At 36.1% G+C, this 21,566-nt stretch overlaps 1 protein-coding gene across 1 annotated transcript in view; it reads left to right on the top strand.

The window, feature by feature from the left end:
* The window catches only part of CNTN5 (contactin 5), a 964,763-nt gene that overhangs the window by 844,628 nt on the left and 98,569 nt on the right, over window positions 1-21,566 (top strand). The window contains exons 14-15 of the mRNA XM_087821593.1: window positions 7,511-7,638; window positions 10,139-10,314. Coding sequence (XP_087677719.1) covers window positions 7,511-7,638; window positions 10,139-10,314 — 304 coding nt within the window. The remainder of the gene's footprint in view (window positions 1-7,510; window positions 7,639-10,138; window positions 10,315-21,566) is intronic.

Here is a 21,566-nt window from a genome sequence, read left to right as displayed (position 1 = left end):
TTTTTTGCTATTGATTAGTGGTTACAGCTGCACAGTTGCCACCATGCTTCTCAAAACCTTAGTTATTTTTCCTAAAATCAAAACCACTACTCTGGTTCATTTCATCTCTTCTCTATCTTGTAAACATATTACTCCGACTTCTGATTTTTTTTCTCTCCTTTGCTCTTTTTGTTCCTTCCTTCTAAAAAACTTTCCCCACTTCCAAATATCCATATCAAACCTGTCCACTTGTTACTGAACTCTTCCAGCTTTTATTAGTCTTCTCCTCTTCTGAATAGTGCAATAATTATAGCCTGATACATAATTTTGTTGTTCTGCAGTCCTTGTAGGAACACTTAAATTGTTAGAACTTTTATGGACAGAAATTGTATCTTAAAGTTTTGTACATCTTCTGCTAAATTTGGCATAGCCCCCAAAATACAGTCATCATTGGTAGTATGTAGTAGTCCAAAACCAGATGTTTCTGGTTTCTCTTACAGACAAAAGGTAGGATTGTGCTTTCTTGCTGTTTTAAGCTCATTTGAGGCCATTGCCTGGTTTTGGGAAAGCAATGAAATGTCAGTAGAAGTGTTGTGTGCCACTTCCATATGGTGATTTTTAAGGTCATTGTGTTGTTCGTCATATTTCTCTTTTTATCTCTCTTGGTAACTGGGAAACCACTTCACCCTGGATCCCTGAAAGAAGGTGACACATTAAAGAGAACTCCAGGAGACTCTTGATGGATAGCATCCAAAAGAACCAATGCCAGTTGTCATTGGTACTTGAGAGAGTCAACTATAAGTTGCATAGCAATTGAATCATGAATTTAAGATACTGGGCTAGTTGGGGGAAAAAGCAGTCACAGACAGCAAAGAAGATTTATATGAAACAGATATGCTTCACACAAGCGGCCTGCCTCGGCTCACGCTGTAGACTTTCCCCAAATCTGCAAACCTCACATGAGTAGGCTGCCATAGGCTTGCATAGCAGAATTTCTCAAAGGTGTGCAAATCCCATGCAAATAGAGCTGCCCTGAGCTCATGCTACATACTCTCTCAAAGGTCTAGAAACTACACACAAGCAACAGCCAGGCTCAGCGTGCATTGTAGTTCTTGCCAAGTGACCCCCAAGCCTAGCACGAACAGTGACTGGTCTCAACATGCATTATAACACCCATCATCAGGTTGTCCAAAGCCTGGCATAAGTGGTGGCCAGTCTTGGTCTGTAATGTTTCCCTAACTAAGTGACCACAATTCAGCACAAGTGGCAGTCAACCTCAGTTCACAGCACACATAGTCTCTCCCAAGCACTTCCAAGCCAAGCACAAATGGCAACCAATTGCCAATCACTTTGTAGAACATACCAAGGAGCTCCAAGCCCAGCACAAGTGGTGGCTAATGTTGGCCTTCACCGGAGCCCCTCCCAAGAGGCTCCAGACTGCACCAGAACCCCACTCAACCAGATCCACAACTGACATACCTGAAGGGTGACCTCAACTGGCAACAAAGCCCACTAATTGGTGCAGCCATTATGGAAAACAGTATGGTGGTTCCTCAAAATATTAGAAATGGAGTTGCCTTATGACCTAACAATTCCACTTCTGGGTATATATCCAAAGAAACCCAAAACACTAATTTGAAAAGATATATGCACCCCTATGTTCATTGCAGCTTTATTTATATAGACAAGACACGGAAGCAACCTAAGTGTCTATTGATAGACAAATGAATACAGAAAAGGTGGTACATATGTACACTGGCATATTATTCAGCCATAAAAAATAATAAAATCTTGCCTTTTGTAACAATAGAGGGTATTATGCTAAGTGCAGTAAGTCAAAGACAAATACCATATGATTTCACTTATATATGGGATCTTAAAGAAACAAAATAAATAAACAACATAGAAATAAATTCATAGATTTTATTAGAGAACAAATTGATTGTCTCCAGGTGGGAGGGGTGGTGAAAGAATAGGGGAAAAGGTAGAAGGGATTAATATTTATAAATTTCCAGTTATAAAAATAGTCACAGGGATGTAAAGTACAGCAAAGGGAATATAGTAAAAAATATTGTAATAACTATATATGGTTCCCAGTGTGTACTGCACTTATAGAGGTGATCACTTCGTAAAGTATATAAATGTTTAATCACTATGTTGTACATCTGAAACTAACATAATATTGTATGTCAACAGAATTATACTTTTGGGTATTTATCCCAGAAAAATTGAAACTGATGTTTATGCAAAAACCTGTGCCCAAATGCTTATAGCAACTTTAATTGGAATATTAAAGTTTAAAATCTGCCCAGATGTCCTTCAATAGACGAATGGCTAAAGAAACAGATATATCCCAACCATGAAATACTGCTCAGTAATTAAAAGAAATGAATTACTGACACACACAACTTGAATGAATTTTTAGGGAATTAAGCTAAGTAAGTTAAAGGACAATCCCCAAAAGTTACATATTGTAAGATTGCACTTATGTATCATTTAATCCTGCATGTAACTCTACAATTATCTCAAATTTTTTTATTTAAACAAATATTTTACTATAACCTCAAAAATATGCATAAACCTGATAGAAAATGTCTAAAATCAATAGACTAATAACTATAAAATATTGCATAGGTAAATTTAAAAAGACCTACATAAATGGAGATATATAATATATATTAGTTGTAAAATAATATTGTTTTAATTCTTCCACATATTGACCTACAAATTCATTGAAATCTTAATCAAAATCTGAGCATGCTTTATAAGAATGGACAAGCTAGTTCTAAAAGTCATGTGGAAATGCAAAGAATATAGAATTGACAAAACAGCTTTGAAAAAGGAGATAGAAGTAGGAAGTCTTCACTTCTCTGATGTCAAGACAGACCCTAATGACACAGTAATCAAGATGGTATAGTTTTGGAATGAAGATAGACAAATAGGTCAATGGAACAGAGAAGAGACTTAAGAAATTGACCTACACATTTATGGCTGATTGATTTTTGACAATATGAAAAGGCCATGGAGAAACTACAGTCTTTTCTAAATGATAACATGGAACAATTGGATAACCATATCCTAAATAAATAAATAAATACATAAATAAATAAATATCTAGATTTATGGCTCAGAATATAAACAAAATGTAATCCAAAATGAATCATAAACATATAATTTAAAACTATAAAATTTCTAAAAGAAAACAGGAAATCTTTGTGACCTTAGGTTAGGTAAAGATTTCTTAGCACAACAACAAAAACACAAAATAAAAACACAAAAGCACAAAATAAAATTGAGAAATTGGATTTCATCCACATTAAGAACTTCTGTTACTGGAAAAATACTAAGACATGCCACAGACTGGCAAAAAATATTTGGAAATCTCATACCTACTTACTGTAATGGCTAAAATGAAAAGGACTGGCCATGTTGAGTGTTGTAAGGACACTCTTACAGTCATGCTAGAAATGTAAAGTGGAGCAAACACTTGGAAACCGTACAACAGCTTCTTAAAAAGTTAAACAAAAACTGGATGATCCATTCATTATACTCATAAGAATTTATGCAAAAGAAATTAAATCTAATTTTCCTAAAATACTTGTACACAAATATTGGTGGCAGCTTTATTTGTATTAACCCCATGCTGAAAATAACCCAGACGTCAAGCTAATCCCAGTTTAATTGTGCTGAGTGAAATCAACTAAACAAAGGGAATATATACATAATGTTAGAATTCTATTTGTATAAAATTCTGCATAAGTGAAAACTTACTGTAGTGACAAACCAGATCAGTAGTTGCCTAGAGATAAGGGTGGGGTGAGAGGGGGCTAGGAGAAGAGACTACAAAGAAAGACAGAGATGCTTTGGGTGTGACATGCATGCTGACTGTCTTGACTATGTAATAGCTTCAAGACTGTATCTGTATCTGAGGACTTTTCAAAGTATACACTTTAAACATGTGAGCTTATAATATGCCCATCATACCTCAATAAAACTATAAAAAACAGGCAGCTTCCCATTGCCCTTAGAAAAAGGTGAGATGTTTTCCATAGTAGACTGTGTCCCTCATGATCTTTCCTGCAGTCTACCCCCCAGGCTCATCTTGGGCCACTCCCCGCCCCCTCCATACGCTGCCATCATAACTGGCCACTGGTTCTCCAAGGTTTTGCTGTCCGTCTCACTTCAAGGCCTTTGCAAATCCTGTTCCCTCTGCTTTCCCACATTTTGCCTAGTTCACTCTCTTATCCCTCGGATCTCAGCTCAGAAGAGACATATTCCCCCCAGAAGAGACATATCAAATACCCTAAATAGCTGAGGTTTGCATATTGAAAGCTTTACCTAGCCCTCTACTTTTTTCTTTCTGAAATTTGACACAAATTTTATTTATATTTTGAGTAAGTTGTGAAATAATACTTATTACATACCACTGAAGTATAATTTACATATATTACCTAGTTAATACTTTTAAAGAACAGTTCGATATAATTATGACAGTTTTACGTATAAGGAAAGATATTAACTTTACTCAAGATCACACGCGTACAGTCAATGGCAGTGATGTGAACCCAGCCTTTTCAGACTGGAAAGCGTATAGTCTTAATTAATGACTAATGATTCTGTGATATGATAGCCACTCTGATGTGATACCAAAAAGAAATCTAATCTAAAAGAGCATGATCTCTAAATAATATGGCACGAGGTGAATAGATGGTACTTTCGGGCATGTACTTGGAAATATCTGAATTAGGCTGTGTGGTGTCTGACAGGTCAGCCAAACCTGGAAAACTTGGAAATGAAGGGTCTAGAAAATGGTTCTGAAATTTGGAAAGCAAAATAGACTTCCAGAAATAAGCAATGGCCCCAGCCGGGTAGCTCATAGCTGTGGGTTTGATTCCCAGTCAGGGCATATACCTAGGTGCATACTGGAGGCAACCGATAGATGTTTTACTCTCACATGGATGTTTCTCTCTCTCTCCCTGCCACCCCTCCCTATCTTCCCTTCCTTTCTCTCTAAAATCATTAGACATATCCTCAGGTGAAGGTTAAAAACAAATAGCAATGAATCCTTGAAAGACAAGGTTAAGCACAATGCCATCCTGGGTAGACTATGGTACTGGGCACATTAATAAGACTGAGATCTACTGATTAAATGCAAGATGAGAGCCAAGGTACCTCCAGATCTAGAGAGAAACTCATGGAGAAATTAAGAGACCAGAATATACTCAGCAGGACTTGATACTGAGTGCTAGAAGGCTGGTTTGCATTTCTAAGATCTCTCTTTAACCCCAACAGACCTTCACCTCACCACTCCCTTACCAGCCTACTCCATTCAAGGATGTCCAGCAGAATTAATCCCCAAATCTGAAAATTCCAAATGTAGGAGTCACATGGTAATACTAGCCGAGAGGAGAAGATACATAGAAGCAGAAAATTGCAAGGAAATATTTATTCAATATTCAATTATCTAGTAATTAGGCATGCAATAGTAAGATGTTATAATGTAAATCACATTCATTGTCTAATCTATCTTTTATTTATTAAGTTGAAAAATGAGCTCTCCTGATAAGCACCTGATATATGAATCAATAGACAGGCTTTTAGTTAAATGACCCTGCCACTTGACAGATAAAAAACATCATGGTATTTAGAACTCTTCGTCCCCCAGTGTATCGGTGTCCTAGAGTGCAGGAGTGTTCATAAACTATCTTAAAAACGAGAATATAATATATTGTCTGCTGTCAGTGAGAAAGGACTTCTCTTAAGTCAAGAGCTGAAATAGTGCCAGTATCTAAGATACATTCTTTCTTTAAAGAAGGTGAACTTTTAAGCCAAACTTCTTACCTGCTAGTTTGGAATTTACACCAGTCAGTAAAATCCAAATATTTTCAAGATACTGATAATCTGCAGAGATTATAGTCATTTAGCTAAATTTCAATAGTTATTCTCACAAGAGAATGACTATTTACAAAAAGTATAATTTTTGCTTTCAAATATATCTTTTTTGTAGCGTTGTATTTTGGGGATTAAAAAAGAATAAATACATTATATTCCAGTTTTATAGAAACTGAGCACTGTCTAAAGAAATAAACAGGATTTTTTATTGAGCATCTTGAATGTTATATAACTTTTGGGGGCTCACTGTTTTTCAAATGTCTCAAGTCACTATCCCTCCTAGACATAAATTACAAAATAAAATGAACTATTCTTAGTTTGCTTTGCCTCTAAATGTGTCTCCAGTCTATGTGTTGTAAATCAAGTTTGACCCATATTAAAAACAATTTGATGTTTCGGAACTGATATCTTTATTGATGACGATATCTAAGTACACATTCACAAGCAGTATTTAGCAACCTAGAATCTAATCCAGTTGTTACAAAAAGCTCAATCATCCCAATAACTGTCAGTGCTGAGCAATTGGCCAGATTGAATCCACATTTTCAAATAACATAAAAGATGTTGAATAAACTGATTCAGCCATGCATGTACCTTAAATAGTTTAATATTATCTCATTGCTATGGCATGAACTATTACTTTCAGACAAGCATGATCCAGTTTTAGGATGTGAAGTTCAGTGGAGTCACTGGTTCTTACCAAAAGCAGTGCAGCCTGTTTCCTCTCTCCTAAAAGAAGTCAGTCCAAATCTAGTGGCATATCAAACAAAAGTACAGCAGCCACTTCTGTTACATTTCAGGTTGCTTGAGTAGGCTGATGCACCAGTGAAATATATATTTCAGGAGCTTAGAAGAGAAAAACGGACAAAAGTACTAATTAAATTTAAACCCGTATGTTGCTGGAATGATGACTACACAGGAGAATACGGTAATGCTGAATGTCAGCCTCATTTTCACTGAACTTTAAAACAGTTTTAATAATGCTGTAATTTTTCACCTTCATGTGAGACTCAAGGTCCATTCTTAACAAAGGTCTCGAAAGAGCCCGAATGCAAACTCAGGTAGCATGTTTTTATGTTTAAAAAGTGCGGTGCGAGCAGCCCGGGCGCCAGGTCTCGGGCCTCATTTACATACCCTTGCTGCGGGAGTGGCCCTGCGGAGAGGCTGCCATAAATCATCTCGGGGCTGTGGACAATTAATTTCATGTTCTGTACTTGTCCTCCTCTGTGTTTTTATGCTGTTTCTTTTTATATTTAAGTTTTGAGGTTGCTCGTGGTTTGAGGTGAAATACCCAAGCTTAATATTAAAATATTTCTGGGTGTTATTATAGTATAAGTTTTAATAACCCAATTCAAGGTCACCTTTTCCCACAAGTTTTAAAATGAACTGTCAAGAAAAGTGTCAAAAGAAAAATAACCTGTAACTTCCTAACCCTTTTACATATGAGAAGATAGTAAGTGGGTTTATTGCATAATTTCTTTTAGTGTAAAACATTTCTACTATTGCTGCGTATTTTCCCAGAGAGCCTTTGTTTCATTTATTGTTCCTTGGAAGTGGTTTCAGACTTCATCAGAGTTTCTTGCTACTTAGATCATTTTTGGTAAAACAAGGAAAAAACCTCTTTTTTAATAATTTTCAGAATAGCTATTCTTCCAGACGGAAACCTGCGGATCCTAAATGCTTCTAAATCAGACGAGGGCAAATACATTTGCCAGGGGGAAAATGTGTTTGGTTCTGCTGAAATCTTAGCTGCAGTATCTGTAAAAGGTAAGAAAATATGGCCAAATATTTCATAAATGTAATTTCATGGTCTTATCAGAAAGTAAATAAATATAATATGCATGTGTGTGCATGTTCCTGTTGATAAAAAACACATTGTAAAAATGAAAACTACACAGCCAAATAGTCCCTTTCCATTATTTAGGGGACCATAAAGAAATGGAATGCCTTGTCGGTAGAAATTTAAATACTTTTCCTTGAACACAGTAAGTGAGAAGATGAAGACAGCTTTCAGAAGTTTTAGTCAGTGTCTCAAAATTTGAAAGTATGCTAACAGTATAAAAATATTTTTTCTCTACCAAGATTAATTTTAGCATTAATCAGTAATATTCCTTTATTACCACTTCAACAGAGGATTTGGGGTAGAAAGGCAGAAGGGGGACATGAAGGTGACGTGTTAGAGTGAGTGTGCATCAGATAAACTGACAGGCCAGGGCTACTCTTTGATGTTTGCATCAATGGAATTTTTTATATGTCATTTTTTGATATTTCAAATACTGCTACTTAAATGTTTCTGTTAGTTTTCTGTTTCTAAAGTGAACTAGATTTCAAGCCTTGAACCTTCGAGATTACATGTCACCACTGAATAGTAAGAAAATCTCATATGTTCGGCAGTTTCTTTAATTGGCACAAGAATATTTTTCACAATTGAACTATATACTTAATTAATTTTCCATTTGTGCATGTGTTTAATAGTGAATTCTGTTTTGGCCATAAAAATATAAAAATGTTAATTTGTCTCTTTTTTTAGAAAAATATCAGCATTCTGGTATTTTAAAGGACAGGCAAACATCAATGGAAGGAAAATAATTTAAAAGATATCTTCATGTCTAGCAGACATTACAGGAATCAAACTCCGTTTTCTACTCCCAGTCTGTGTCCTGTTCCTTCTGTGTGCTAAACAATGAGGCAGTGCTGGATCCAGATAATTTTTTTTTTTAATAATAACAAAAATGTTTTAATCATGAGTTAAATGGAATATTTACCTACTTAGAATATTTTAATTCTTACAAAGTTGAAACTACAGTATGATGTGATTGTCTTCTCTGATGAAGCCAGAACCTAGACCGCCACGTGGAACATCTGACTTCTAAAATGTTAGCATTCATGGTGGTGTTCCTTTCCTGGCATTGCCCTTTCCTCTCGGGATGGCTCAGAAGGATGCTGCATGTTAAAGGGTCTTAACCACCCGTGGTTAAGAATGGTGCATCATCGGATTATGCTGTTGTCAACAACAGAGCTAGAATAGGGAAACTGGGCTAATTTTTAATCAGTTGTGTCAGTCTTCTTCAGGTATCCACAATCAGGAATCCACATAGAAAAAAAGCCAAAATCAAAATCCTATCTCCATCACTTCCCTACCTTATTCAAAATAGCAAATCATATTGCAGTTATTTGATGACTATCTTTTTTAAAATATCTTTTAGCCCTGCCGGGCGTGGCTCAGCAGTTGAGCATCGACCTACGAGCTGGGCGATTGGGGTTCGATTCCCGGTCAGGGCACATGCCCCGGTTGCGGGCGGGGCAGCCGATCAGTGACTCTCATCATTGATGTTTCTCTCTCTCTCTCCCCTCCTTTCCTCTCTCTGAAATCAATAAAGGTATATTTTTAAAAATATATATTTTTTATTTTTCAATTACAGTGGACATACAATATTATGTTAGTTTCAAGTGTACAACACAGTGACTCAACACTTATACAACTTACAAAGTTGATCACTATCTTAAATAAGCCACAGCTCCTATTAGCCTTTATTGATTCAAAGTTGCTCTAACCCTGTAAAAATGTACCTTTTTTAAAAAAAAATTAACTGAATCTTTAGGTAATTAAATAACCACATTTTTTTTTCTCAGAAACATTTTTATTCAATATGTTTTCTTTCTTTTCAGATCTCAAACCATTTATAATCTATCAAAAGTGATGTTTTATAATCAGACAGAGATGCTGCTTCTAGAGTATAAAGCAAATACAAGTTGTTTTAGTTGGTAGCATTATATTTTTATCTATGATAAAACAGTAATTTGAGGGGAGGTGCTTTCTATATAACCTTTAAAGAATAGAAATCACCTGAATTCTTCCTCCTTAGATACAGAGCTTTTTTATTATAAAAATCCTTCTTTTTACACTTGATGATCCTTGAAGGTGGGGGGGGGGAGGCTATGCCTTCTTTTAAGATTTTTCTTTCTTCCAGATTGCCAAATGCTGTTTCTAGTTGTGTAGTCTCTCGTCTTTTTTTTTTTTTTTGCCCAAGTTTACTTCTTAATAGGAAAAGGGACTTTGAAATCATCACTCCCCTACAGAAGCATAGTAAAATGTCCTAGCATACAAAAGTGTCATAGTTTAGTTAATAAAAGTTTATTGAAGGATGTGTATCTGGAACAACTTTATTGCCTAGATTCCTTGTTTAAGTTTTTCTATATTATTTAAAATATAAAATGTAGGGAAATACTATGTGTTATATTAATTAATACATTTTTATTTCTATAGAACCTACAAGAATAGAACTTACTCCTAAAAGAACAGAGTTAACAGTGGGAGAAAGCATTGTTCTTAATTGCAAAGCAATTCATGATACCAGTTTGGATGTCACTTTCTACTGGACGCTAAAAGGACAGCCTATCGATTTCGAGAAAGAAGGTGGACATTTTGAAAGCATCAGGGCCGTAAGTTAATACACTTTTATTTTTTGAGTAATAATAATTTTAGAAATTTAGGTTCAAATGTAAAAGCTTTCTTATCTATGAAATACTAATGAAACATAGGAAAAAATCAGTTTGACTTAAACAAGTACATTCTTCCATTATTTTGAAATTAGGTCAAACTGACAGTAATAATTATTTTTAAACCCCCAGTAAAATTTGGTAATACTATATTATGCAACTATGTTTGCTACTTTTATTTACTTGATGAATATTGTTAATATTTCCACATTACTTCTCAAAAGTTCTGTTGCTACATAAAATGTCTATTGTTATTTAAAGTAGTCTTAACAGAAGTTATGATACAATAAATTAATGAAATAACCTGACTGCCCTACTCCTCAAAAAATGGTATTTTTTTGGATATTTTTACATTTTTCAAAGGCTATAGAGCTAAACATGCAACCCATAGTCAGAAAGGCACATTAACCTTGGATAAACATTCACAGGCATACTCATTTCTTCTCCACCAAATATTTTGTTTATAATGCCTTCTTTTGTTTTACATATCTATATGGCAATCAACTAAATGGAGTAGGAAATCTTTTGAACCAAATCCTGTAGAACCATCACAGTATCTTAACTCAACAGAGAAGTGAAAAAACACCTCCTTCCCCCACTGTTCCATTTAAGACATAAAAGAATAACAGGACAGAGGGAGAGAGAAACACTGAGGGAATTAGGGTGGCAGAGGTTTTGGCTGCAATAGCCCATCTATATTTGCTAAAGAGATGGATCCAAATACAATTTATGTCTACAAATCCAATTTGAGATGCAGTCACATTAGTTCATTTTTCTCTAAACACTTTGGGAAGCACTAGAAAACCACAGTTATAATGAGCCCAAACATATAAAACTCAGTTTGGATTGAATTTTATCATAAAAGTAATATGATACAGTAAAAAAGTCCTGGACCCAAAGTCAGGGATAATCTGAATCAATTTCCAGTTCAGTCCCTAGTCAGTTGTATATCAGAAAGCGGATTGACTACTTGACCTACCTGGGCACCAATCCCATAAAGGAATAAAGTGAACGAGTTGGACCAGATAACTTCTAAGCTCCTTTCTCATGCTAGAATTTGATGAATTTTTATTACAAAAGTAAAACATGAGCTCTCTTTGTTACATTTGCCAATGTAACCAAAATGAAACATTTTCTTCCAAATTAGTCCTTTTGTCCTGGTTTACTTGGCAATGAATGGGAGAGACTATATGAATGAGAAACAGTTACCAACAGCATTGTCCACATCTCAATCAATGAATTGATTTTAATCATCAATGGTGGTTATATGCGAAATATTTAGATCATATTACATTAAACTCATCGCCCTCTAATTTGTGAGTTTCCTTTTTTCCCTTTACCTTGGGCTGGTAATTCCTTCAAGACTGTGAAAAATTTTATGCCTTGAATGTCATAAAACAGAACCAGAAAAAAATGTAATACAGAAATGTTACACTTGAAAGCAAAACACATACCTTCAAAAATATATCTTCTCTGGATTATCTGTAAATGTTCATTTTAAGTGATCAGATATATAAAGTAAAAATATGTCTAAAGTGAATATTGGTTTTTCTTTATATAAGTGAGCCCCTTCTTTATTTTAAAATACCAATAGAGAAATTAATGGTCCTGATCAAATTATATTGATTCTTGCTTTTGTCTCTTAGAAATTACTACTTTAGCTTGATGTCTTTCATTTGCGTCAATAAACACCTTTAATCCCTTTCATAAAGTTGGCAGGTAATAGCACCTGCTATATTCCTTTTTACATATATGCTGTTCTTGCCCTTGAGAAGTACAAAATTTACTTCTCACTTCGTAAACCCGTAGTATTACAAACCATGTTAAAATTAGGTTCTGGATTGTGGACAGTGATAAACTACAGAATAGAAAATTAAAGCAAATTACCATATTGAGAAGTGAGAGAAATATTTAGTTCTGTGGTAATCTAGGATTTATTATTTTTAGTGTATTTAGAATAATTAATAGAAACATGTATGTACTGTAAAAATTGGAAGCTTCACAATTTCAAGGTGTAAAAGAAATTGTCTATCCCTTTTTTCCTAATTTCCTCAAACACTGGGTCCTGGATGGCTTCAAGGAGAGAATTCCATTGTAGAAACTTGGAAAGGCAAAGAATAAAAATGAAAAGCATTTGATCTCCCTCCTGCCCTTCTCCTTGTGAAACAATATGCCTGAGAAGTTGCATGTTTCAGGAGAAGGAATAAAAGTGTTAAATAGAAGGGAGACTTGGGAAGGCCTCTGGACTTGTGGACATGTTCTGTTTGAGAGGCCAGCTGAAGACTCCAGGAATAAAAGGAGCAGTACAGGGTTCAGAAGAGAGCCAAGTGGGGTGATCTGCGGCCTTCTCTGAGATTCGGAGAGCCACTGAAGAAACCTATGGGATCTAGGCTAGCCCAGCAGAGTGAGGAAGCCAAACAGAGCTCAGGGACTTAAGCAGGAAGAGTGCACCTCTGACTGGAGCCCAGTCTAGGTTAACTGCCCTGGGGCCTAACCCACTGGCGGGTGACTGCGTGAGGGTTAATCAGAAGAGAAAGGGGGGTATACTTTAAACCACATCAGCACTGCAGAGCAGCAAATGAATGAGCCAAATCTCTGCCCCTCCAAAAAGAGATGCCCAAACGATATTGATATTTAGCATCTTGTAGATGCCACAATATAGCTTAATGAAGTTCTCTACCTTTCCATTAGTTGTACTGGTATCTTTTGCACACAGCCTTTGGTGTGTAGATAAAGCTTGGGGTAAATTTTGTGTGTGTAGCTTTTATATCCATATACAATGTACATTGTTGTGTTTTAAATAAAATAGTGCTTTTGGAATGCATTTTAAGAGAGTGAATAGATAAACATATCACATCAGGTTAAAAAATAACACCTACTGCTTTCAGATTTAGCTTAATTCCCTAAAGATTTAAATGTGAACGTCTATAATGAAAATGCCCCTTTTTCTCTTGCCCGTTTACTTAGACAGTCTTTTACCATCTCAGCAATATGGTTTGGAGTGAATCCATTAATGGAGCCACTGTTAAAAGGGTATAAGCAATGTATTAGTTCATAAACCTTCGATCTAATTCACCCAAATCACCTTTTTGGAAATGATATGAATTATCTGAACGTGGCAAATTAGATTGTGATTTCAATTCAGTTTCATAAGCTAAGTGCTGTGGGGATCCAAAGTAAAAGGCATGGCCCTTCACCCCTAAGAAAGCACAATTTAAGGTGGGAGACAGCAGGATAAGCTAGTGGCCTGCTATTAACAGTGCTGTCACCAGAGAACTCTGCATACGGCTGGCAGGAGGAGCTGGTATTTGTACTGGGCTTGGATAGGCAGGATTTTGCCATGTGGCTAGGAAAGGAAACTGCATTTCAGACAGAATGAGCAGGTTAAGCAAAAATAGAAGGGCAGATAGTTTAGAGCATGTTTCAGGAACAGTGAGGAACCAACGGCCCTCACAGCACAGTGAGAACACAGAGAAGGCAGTAAGTCAGTATTTGTTAAATAAATTTAAAGGGAAGCAGCAGAGGCCTCGTTAACGAATAAAAGGCATCAATTTCTGAGCCGTGGATTTGGGGTTGTATTTGGACTTCAGCAGGGAGCAATGTGACTCAGATTTGTTTTTTTAGGAAGATAATTCTGACAGCTGTGTAGAGCAGGGATTGAACATTCACTCTAGACTGGCTAAACAGATGTTACAATGAAGAAGTCAACCATCATGAGCTTTGGCCCTAAATAACCATCCTTTCATCAAATAAAGCATTTATGATTGTGTTTGGACACAAATGTTTATGTTGGTCAGAGGTCTGTGAGAACCTCTTAATACTGAACAGCACCTGAGCATGGCCACGTGGCCCCAGAGCCACAGTCTTAGTGGAGGAATGGTGATTCCTAGTTTTCTAGAGACTTGCAATCCCTGATTACTTATTTGAGATGTAGGCTAGTTTTAATTCTTATATTGCATAAATAGCAGTTACACTAAATATCATGGAAGCCTGCAATTTGCTCTGTTTTTTGGAGGGGCAGAGAAAGAAAATCAAACATTTGTCATCAGGATGGTCAGCTAAAGAACTGCCCTTTCCACTGTGAGCTCTCCGAACATGCTAAATTGCAGTTAAATGGGCAACCAAATCAAAGTGCATTATTTGAATGGTCCTTCAGATTTACTCAAATCTCTAGTTAGAACAATACACTTAGGAAGGTAGAGAAGGGATATTTCACATATTTGACCCCATTTTTTAATGGGGAAACTGAAGCATAAGGCTTTTCCAGGCCACATGAATACTAGATTGGGGTAACGGGGTCAGTACAGTGTGATCTTTAAACTGCGTTATATTTATTATCCTTTTGATTCTCTCCATACCCATTGGCCATGATGCGTTCAGCCCGTCTATAAACTGTGGGAAATAAAACTAGAAGGAAGATTTGGTTCTAGTCTTTGGTTCCCCACGCATTTCCCTGCTTGTCTGTGTTAAAGAATGTACCCGCACCCACTATTTTCTCAAAGTAGTAATCTTTCCCATAGCAAAAAAGAATGCCCATCTCTTTTAGTATGTATATGTTTCCTGCAGTCATAAGATAATGGCCAAAATATTCCATTAAAACCTGTGATTCTATAACATTATATATATTCATGAAATAAACTAAAATGTGGGGGTCTCTAAAAGCAGAGGCTAATATGCCATTTTCTGTTTGACCACTTTGGGCTCTGAAGGTCCACATAGCCACTTGGTCAATGTTTGTTGAATACAAAATGACAACTTGATAATAAAGCATTTTCTGTTTAGTCAACTACTGCATTATTTCAGAGGTTTTGATATAATTAAGTATTGCATAAAATTCTGTTAAAACTTGTTACTATAAAATAGTTTATTTCTTTGCCTTTTTACACGAAATTGGATGTTCCCTTCAGCACAGTTGGAACTGACTGAAAGGGGACCGCCTTAGGTGACATCTGAGATAGTCTCTAATTGGCAGGCTGTTCCTTAATTTCTGGGGGTGTCTTCTGACTAAGCCGTGGACCACGCTACCTTCAGGATCACAGCTGGGTAGTAACACCGTATCGATTATCCACATCCGTTTTTACTCTAATTGGCAGATGGTCTGAAAAGTGAAATTTGAAGTCTTCTCCTCACTTCTTGTAACTTGTCGATGTAGCAAAATCAAGTCCTCCAAAGTTGTCACCTATAAAAAAAGACTCAGCCATCTAAGTCACACAGGCTTCCCTTTGTTTACTGAAATATCTTCCACCAAAGCAAACCTTCTGGGGATGGTGCTTACTGTGGTCGGGATGCAAAGCTTTTTTATTCATTTAGAAACTTCATCTTTGATAGGCGTTGTATCTTTGTAATATACTTACATAGCTTTATGGGTGACTTGAAAGATACTGGTTTCTATGAAATGTTTTGTAGTGTGGAACTATAGGTTGGTTGGTTGGTTGGTTGGTTGGTTGGTTGGTTGGTTGGTTGGTTGGTTGGTTGATTTAGAGGGAAAATAAAGCTTCTTAATAAAGAGAAACAATTTTAGTGTAGACTGTGCTCTGTGATCTCTGAGGGGATAAAAGTATCATACTTCCCAGAGATTCTATCAGAGTCAGCAGGATGTTTCAGGTTATTGGATTGGGAAAAGTGGGGGGTGAGAAATAGAAAACACTCCTTAGCTCTTAGCAGAATTTGCTTTCCTAGGTTGTAAACTCCAGACATTTAGAAGTGCTTATATGTCTAGGACTCCTTTTTTTTTCCTTTTGGAAGTTTTGTTTTTCTCAAAAATTATTTTTTGTTCCATATACACACACACACACACACATACTCAGGCTGGATTTCTATAATACTACATTCTCTTTTCAATGGTTGTTTTTAATACAACCAAAAGATGACTTTAATCTGGAATGAAGTGCCTGTTTTTTTTTGAAATATGACCATTAGTAGGCCCTAGTGTGTTTTTGCAACTGGTGTTATTGTTTTTAACCTTGATCGTGAAGTCTATTGCATTTACTTCAGTGATGTTTATTAAACCAAATTCTCATCTAACTCATCATTTTTAATAGTGAATTACTTACTTAGACTTGTCAGTTTTTCTAATACAATATGTATAGCAAACTTCTAATAAATATTTCCATGCAAAATAGCACTCCAAGTATTTGGGTTTCAGGTCAGAATTTCCATTGAGTTTATTCAGTATTACTCTGAATTTCTATTAGTTATCTTGCAATTGTACTTGGAAGAATAACCAGTCAAGGATCTTGACTCTAGAACTACTTCCTCATCCCAGTCTGCAGACTTATTTTATATGACCACAAATGTTTATAAATTACGTAAGTACTAAATAGTTTAGAATAAATAAATGAATAAGTAAATAAATGCAAAATGTCAAGCCCACTCTTTAAATTATAAAATTGTAACATCACTTGAATCAATTGTTCAAGTCAAGTTACTGAAATGAGTATCTAAATTATTTTTCAGAGCCTAATGCTCTTCTTTTCTCAATATTCCAAGTTTGCCCATAATCAGTGTTTGCTTTTCCTTACGTCTTGAGACTTCTATTCAAACCTTAATAAACAATTTGAATGCCTCCATCTCCCTCTTGTTTTCTTGTACTCTTCTCCCTTTCAGTGTTCATATTGATTCATGGGCCCATTCAAATGAATTAAAGTAGGAAAGATAAGTAATTGTGTCTATTTTAACTGAAGACACCATAGGCCATTGTAGTAAATGCCACGGTGTGTTACCCAGATTCCCCTTTCAAAACTAAGGCATTCTCCCCCAAGCCACTAAGAGTCTTGGTGGCTCATAGCTCTCAGCTGAGTCCCTCTCTAGGAATTGCTCTCAGCCAAGGAGAGTTGTCTGGCCCAAGTTATGCCTTAACCCCCAGCCTGTACCCAAGGTAGGGGTAATGAATGCATAGAGATGGTTATGAAGGCTGAGTCCCTTGCCTCAAAGTAAAACAATTCTAAAGGGTCATCTTGGCTCCAGAGTTCCCTGTGAGAAAAGCTGAGGCCTTTGTTGTGATTGCATCAGAGTTAAACACATTCTATGCTCCATTTCACTTTCTTCATTTCCCCTACAAATGTTGACCCCAATGCCATGCCTCAATGGAGTCACCAACTCACATTGTTTCTCTGAAACTCTGACCTAAGACAGCCATAATGGCAAATACCATCACTGAGAAAGCACAGGAAACAGGGGTGAGTAATAATAAAAAAAAGTAATAATAGCTCTAATCCCTTGAATGTCTACTTCTTTTTTTCTAATATTTATAAACTTGACTATTATGAAGAATCTCCTTTTCCTTTGCCAAAATTTGTCCGTTATATGTATTTTTAAAGGCAATCCTACAGATCAGACTCTTCAACATTTAGTTAATCACTTCAGAATAAATTTGAAGGTTTTATTATTCTATTTAGACCTAGGCTAAAATATATAAATGGAATTTTCCATCATGAAGACAACCTTTGCCCTTTCTCTCTCATATGCATTATTTCATTTGATTTCCACAACAACATTGTGAACCAGGCAAATTATATAGAAATGAAGAAACTGAGCCCCAGGAAGGAAGAAGGGTGAAGGGTCATGTCTCACTACTGGGGTTCTGAGCAACACAGACACAATTACTACGCAGCCACCATTATCATTTAAGCTCCTTTGAGCTTAAAACTTCACCACCGTGAATGATATTCCAAATCCGATTTGATGTTTCAAAGCAAAGACAGAAAGATCTAAAACTGTAATTCCTCACTGTGCCATTTTGAAAACCTGAGACATAAAGAGATTGTCTCATCTCTGTGGTCTCATCTCTTTCGCTGGACAGTGCAACCCATTTTTACCTTACTCACTAGATCACTATTAAAACATTAAAAGTCTATGTCCTGTAACATCAAGTCAACGAACTGTTTTTAAAACTCCTCCCATAAAAGTTTCTGAGAGTGAGTTGAAAAACCCCTCAAAATATCCTACTACACTCACCTCCTCAGGTGATCTGTGGGGGTGTTTTCCATTATTTAAAACTCACTCTTCCGGCTGCTTTAATTGTCTCTTTTTATAGTGTGTGAACCCCTTGTCACCAACTTCCCCTTTCAGTCTTTCGGACAATCTCTGCCAATGGACGTGAGGGGCAATGTTGTGTTGCTTTTGCAGCTGGAGGCGAGGCAAAGAGGTAGAGCACAAGGGCCTCAACCGCTCTTCTGAAGAAAATAGTCCACATCTGAGACATTTAAAATTGTACCTGGTCTTAGCAAGTATGTTGCTAGCAGCATTGGTGGTTCCACTTGAGTGTTTGGCCACACGATTCAGTTTCCAGGTTAGACAGCTGGTCCGCAGGGTTCGGGGTCTGCCCCGTTGCTCACCCTCAGTGCCCCGGCACTGCCTCTATCCCTCCCCACCCCTCCCCCAGAGCGAGTGTCAAATTCCACCGTAAACATTGCTTGAGTCTTTCCCTTCTAGCCTTTACATTTCCAGAAATTAGGAACATGCTTATTTTTCTGCCCTCAACACAGTACCTGGTGCACATTACAGACCAGACAAATATTTGTAGAGTTGTTAAAGGAATAAACGAAGGTAAGAGTATATTAACTAAAAACTAGCCGTTTAGCGTAGGCCGCTTAGAAACGAACGTTGACTGCCATATCTAAGTAGCTTTTTAAATTTTTTAACCAAGGCAAAATCCTAACCCATTTTAATCATAGAGAATGTCAGTGATCAGGAGCTTTATTCATTTTGCTTTACATGAAATTTAAATATTTTTGATATTGTGCTAAAAGTAATTATTTTCTCTGGAAATAATAATCATAGGAGCTTTTAATAAAAGGAACATATAAAATGGATTCTAGTTATCATGTTGAAATAATGCTAATATGTTTTATTGGTTTTCTGTTATTTTAAAAAGAATGTCCTGCATATATATATATATATATATAGTAACCAGGGGATATAATTTCACCTGCAGAGTGATGAAATGCATAGTATAATAAGGCACTTAATACTAGATTTCTTTTACTTTGTAGGAATAATATATAAAAGAAGATTTTATTGTAGTTTCTGAAAGAAAGCCCTGGTAAATAAAAGGCTGTCCTTATTCTCTAATACCACATAAGGTTTAGGATTTTTATAAGCAAACATGGTTCAGTTTTACATTTTGAAATGCTATTGATATGTGAGCATTGTGTTTTAGACTGACTCCTATGCTATTTCCTAAAGTGATTGTCAAAGAGCAAGGTTTTTGATGGGCCATTATTTTCAAGACATCTTTGAAATTCTACCTTTATTTTGCAATTTCTCTTTCTGCATCTGTTTTGTATTAAATTCTAAAGAGTGTCTAAGTGTTGTGATGTCTTTTGCTTTAGCTTTTCAAAATCCTCTAGTTTCTTTCATGGACTATTTTTATCACATTATAATATAAAAGTGACTTTAGGAGTTTAGAGTTAATAACTCAGTAGGTACCCTCTCAAAGATGTTTTATCTCTTGGAAAAGGAGGGAGAGGGAGTTTTAGAAATAACTATTGGGCTATTATTAACTTTCTTTCTTCATCGGATATACCTTATATAAGGAAAGTAGAAAAGATCAATTTAGAGAATTGGGAAAGCATGACATCATTTTTTAAATGAATAATTAATGTCTCTATAGAGTATTTATCAGTGTAAAATAGATGAATTCTGAATATATCACAGTTCCACAAAGATTTATTGAACACCTAATATTAGGCAGCTGCCCAGGAACTGAGGATTCTGTAGGATCAATAACACATTCTGTGAAAGGCACATCAACTGAGAGAGGGTGCTGCCTTTGAGAAGCCCAGACTTACAGAGAAGCAGACACACCGATGTGTGGCAAGAGCGATGGAAGAGGTATGTTTAGGGAACTCAGTCAAAGTTATGCATCATCTAACCTGTGGAAGCAGAGCGTACTTCTTGAATCAAATAATGCCTGGGCCTGTTCTTAAAGAAGAATAAAGAATATTGCAGGCGAAGCAGGGAGAGGGAGTGGAAGGGGGATATACATTCTAGGTAGAGACTGGGCATGAGGAAAACATGAAAGATACTGAGGTTTTGTCTATCAAATCCCAGTAACAAATGGTGACCTCATAGTTAAAGCAAATCTCATCTATTATTATAGTAATTCTATTTTAAAGAAAGCTTTTCATGTCACCTATTCAAGTTAAGTAAATGACCATGATTATGCTTAATTCCAATTATAGCAAGTTATGTATTCCTAACAAAAGTAAAGCTGCCAGATTTTTCCAAATTAAATCCAGGGATAAATTACATGTTGCTTAACATAAATATATGTGCTTTACATAAATTTACGTGTTGCTGAAGGCATTTTATGGGGTATATTAAAGAGAAATTTACTATTACAATGTTAAGATTCAATATTCAGGGTTATTAAGATAATTCCCTGAGAAGCAGTATGTGATTTTTTTTTCAGGAGGCTGCTTATTATTCTTAGAAGCAGTTCTAAGAATATAATGCAGTTCAGGAAAACGGGCTAAAATAAAAATTTCTGCTTTCTTCAACGTTTATTCCTTTATTACATTATATATTTTTGAGAATGGGAATCATACCTGCCTTGCTAACCATTGCTAGCACCTGGCATAGTGCCTGGCATATTTTTTGCTAAATAAAGTATTTGTTGAATTAATTACAATATAAACAAGTAGGATTCTATACTGTTATATATAAGCACTTTCTCATTTCCTTGCCCATATGCTAAACTATCACACCCAAAAATAGTAATATATCAATATCAGGAAAATATTTAATACATCACTTTCCAAAAAGTTAATGGTCACCTGTAATGTGTATAGTACTTTATCAGGGCAAGAAATACGTGGTTGAGTAAAGCATGATCTCTCCCTTCTAGAGCTCTTAATCTAGACAGAACTTTAGACAACTATTTAATGTGATAAGTTTATACTAGTGAGAGATTATACTGTTGGGAGAAGAAAACTCTGGGGGGAATATTTGAATTACTAACCAAATATGTCATTGGCAGAAAGATGGTTCTTAGAATTAATGTTCTCTTACCCGGCAGCAGGCTAGTCCAGGCTACATCACATGGTTTTCACAGGGTTCCACAATAGTGGCCTCCAGGGCACACCCAGTTTGCAAGTGTATGTTTGTTCCATGTTTGCTGATGTCTGAATGGCCAAGGCAATCACTTAGTGCAGCACAAGGAGTGTGGGAGGGGGTTACCCAAAGGCGGATCC

The sequence above is a fragment of the Miniopterus natalensis genome, chromosome 11, assembly GCF_054644295.1.
Source record: "Miniopterus natalensis isolate mMinNat1 chromosome 11, mMinNat1.hap1, whole genome shotgun sequence".
Classification (NCBI taxonomy): domain Eukaryota; kingdom Metazoa; phylum Chordata; class Mammalia; order Chiroptera; family Miniopteridae; genus Miniopterus; species Miniopterus natalensis.
This window is presented reverse-complemented; position numbering and strand designations above follow the sequence as displayed.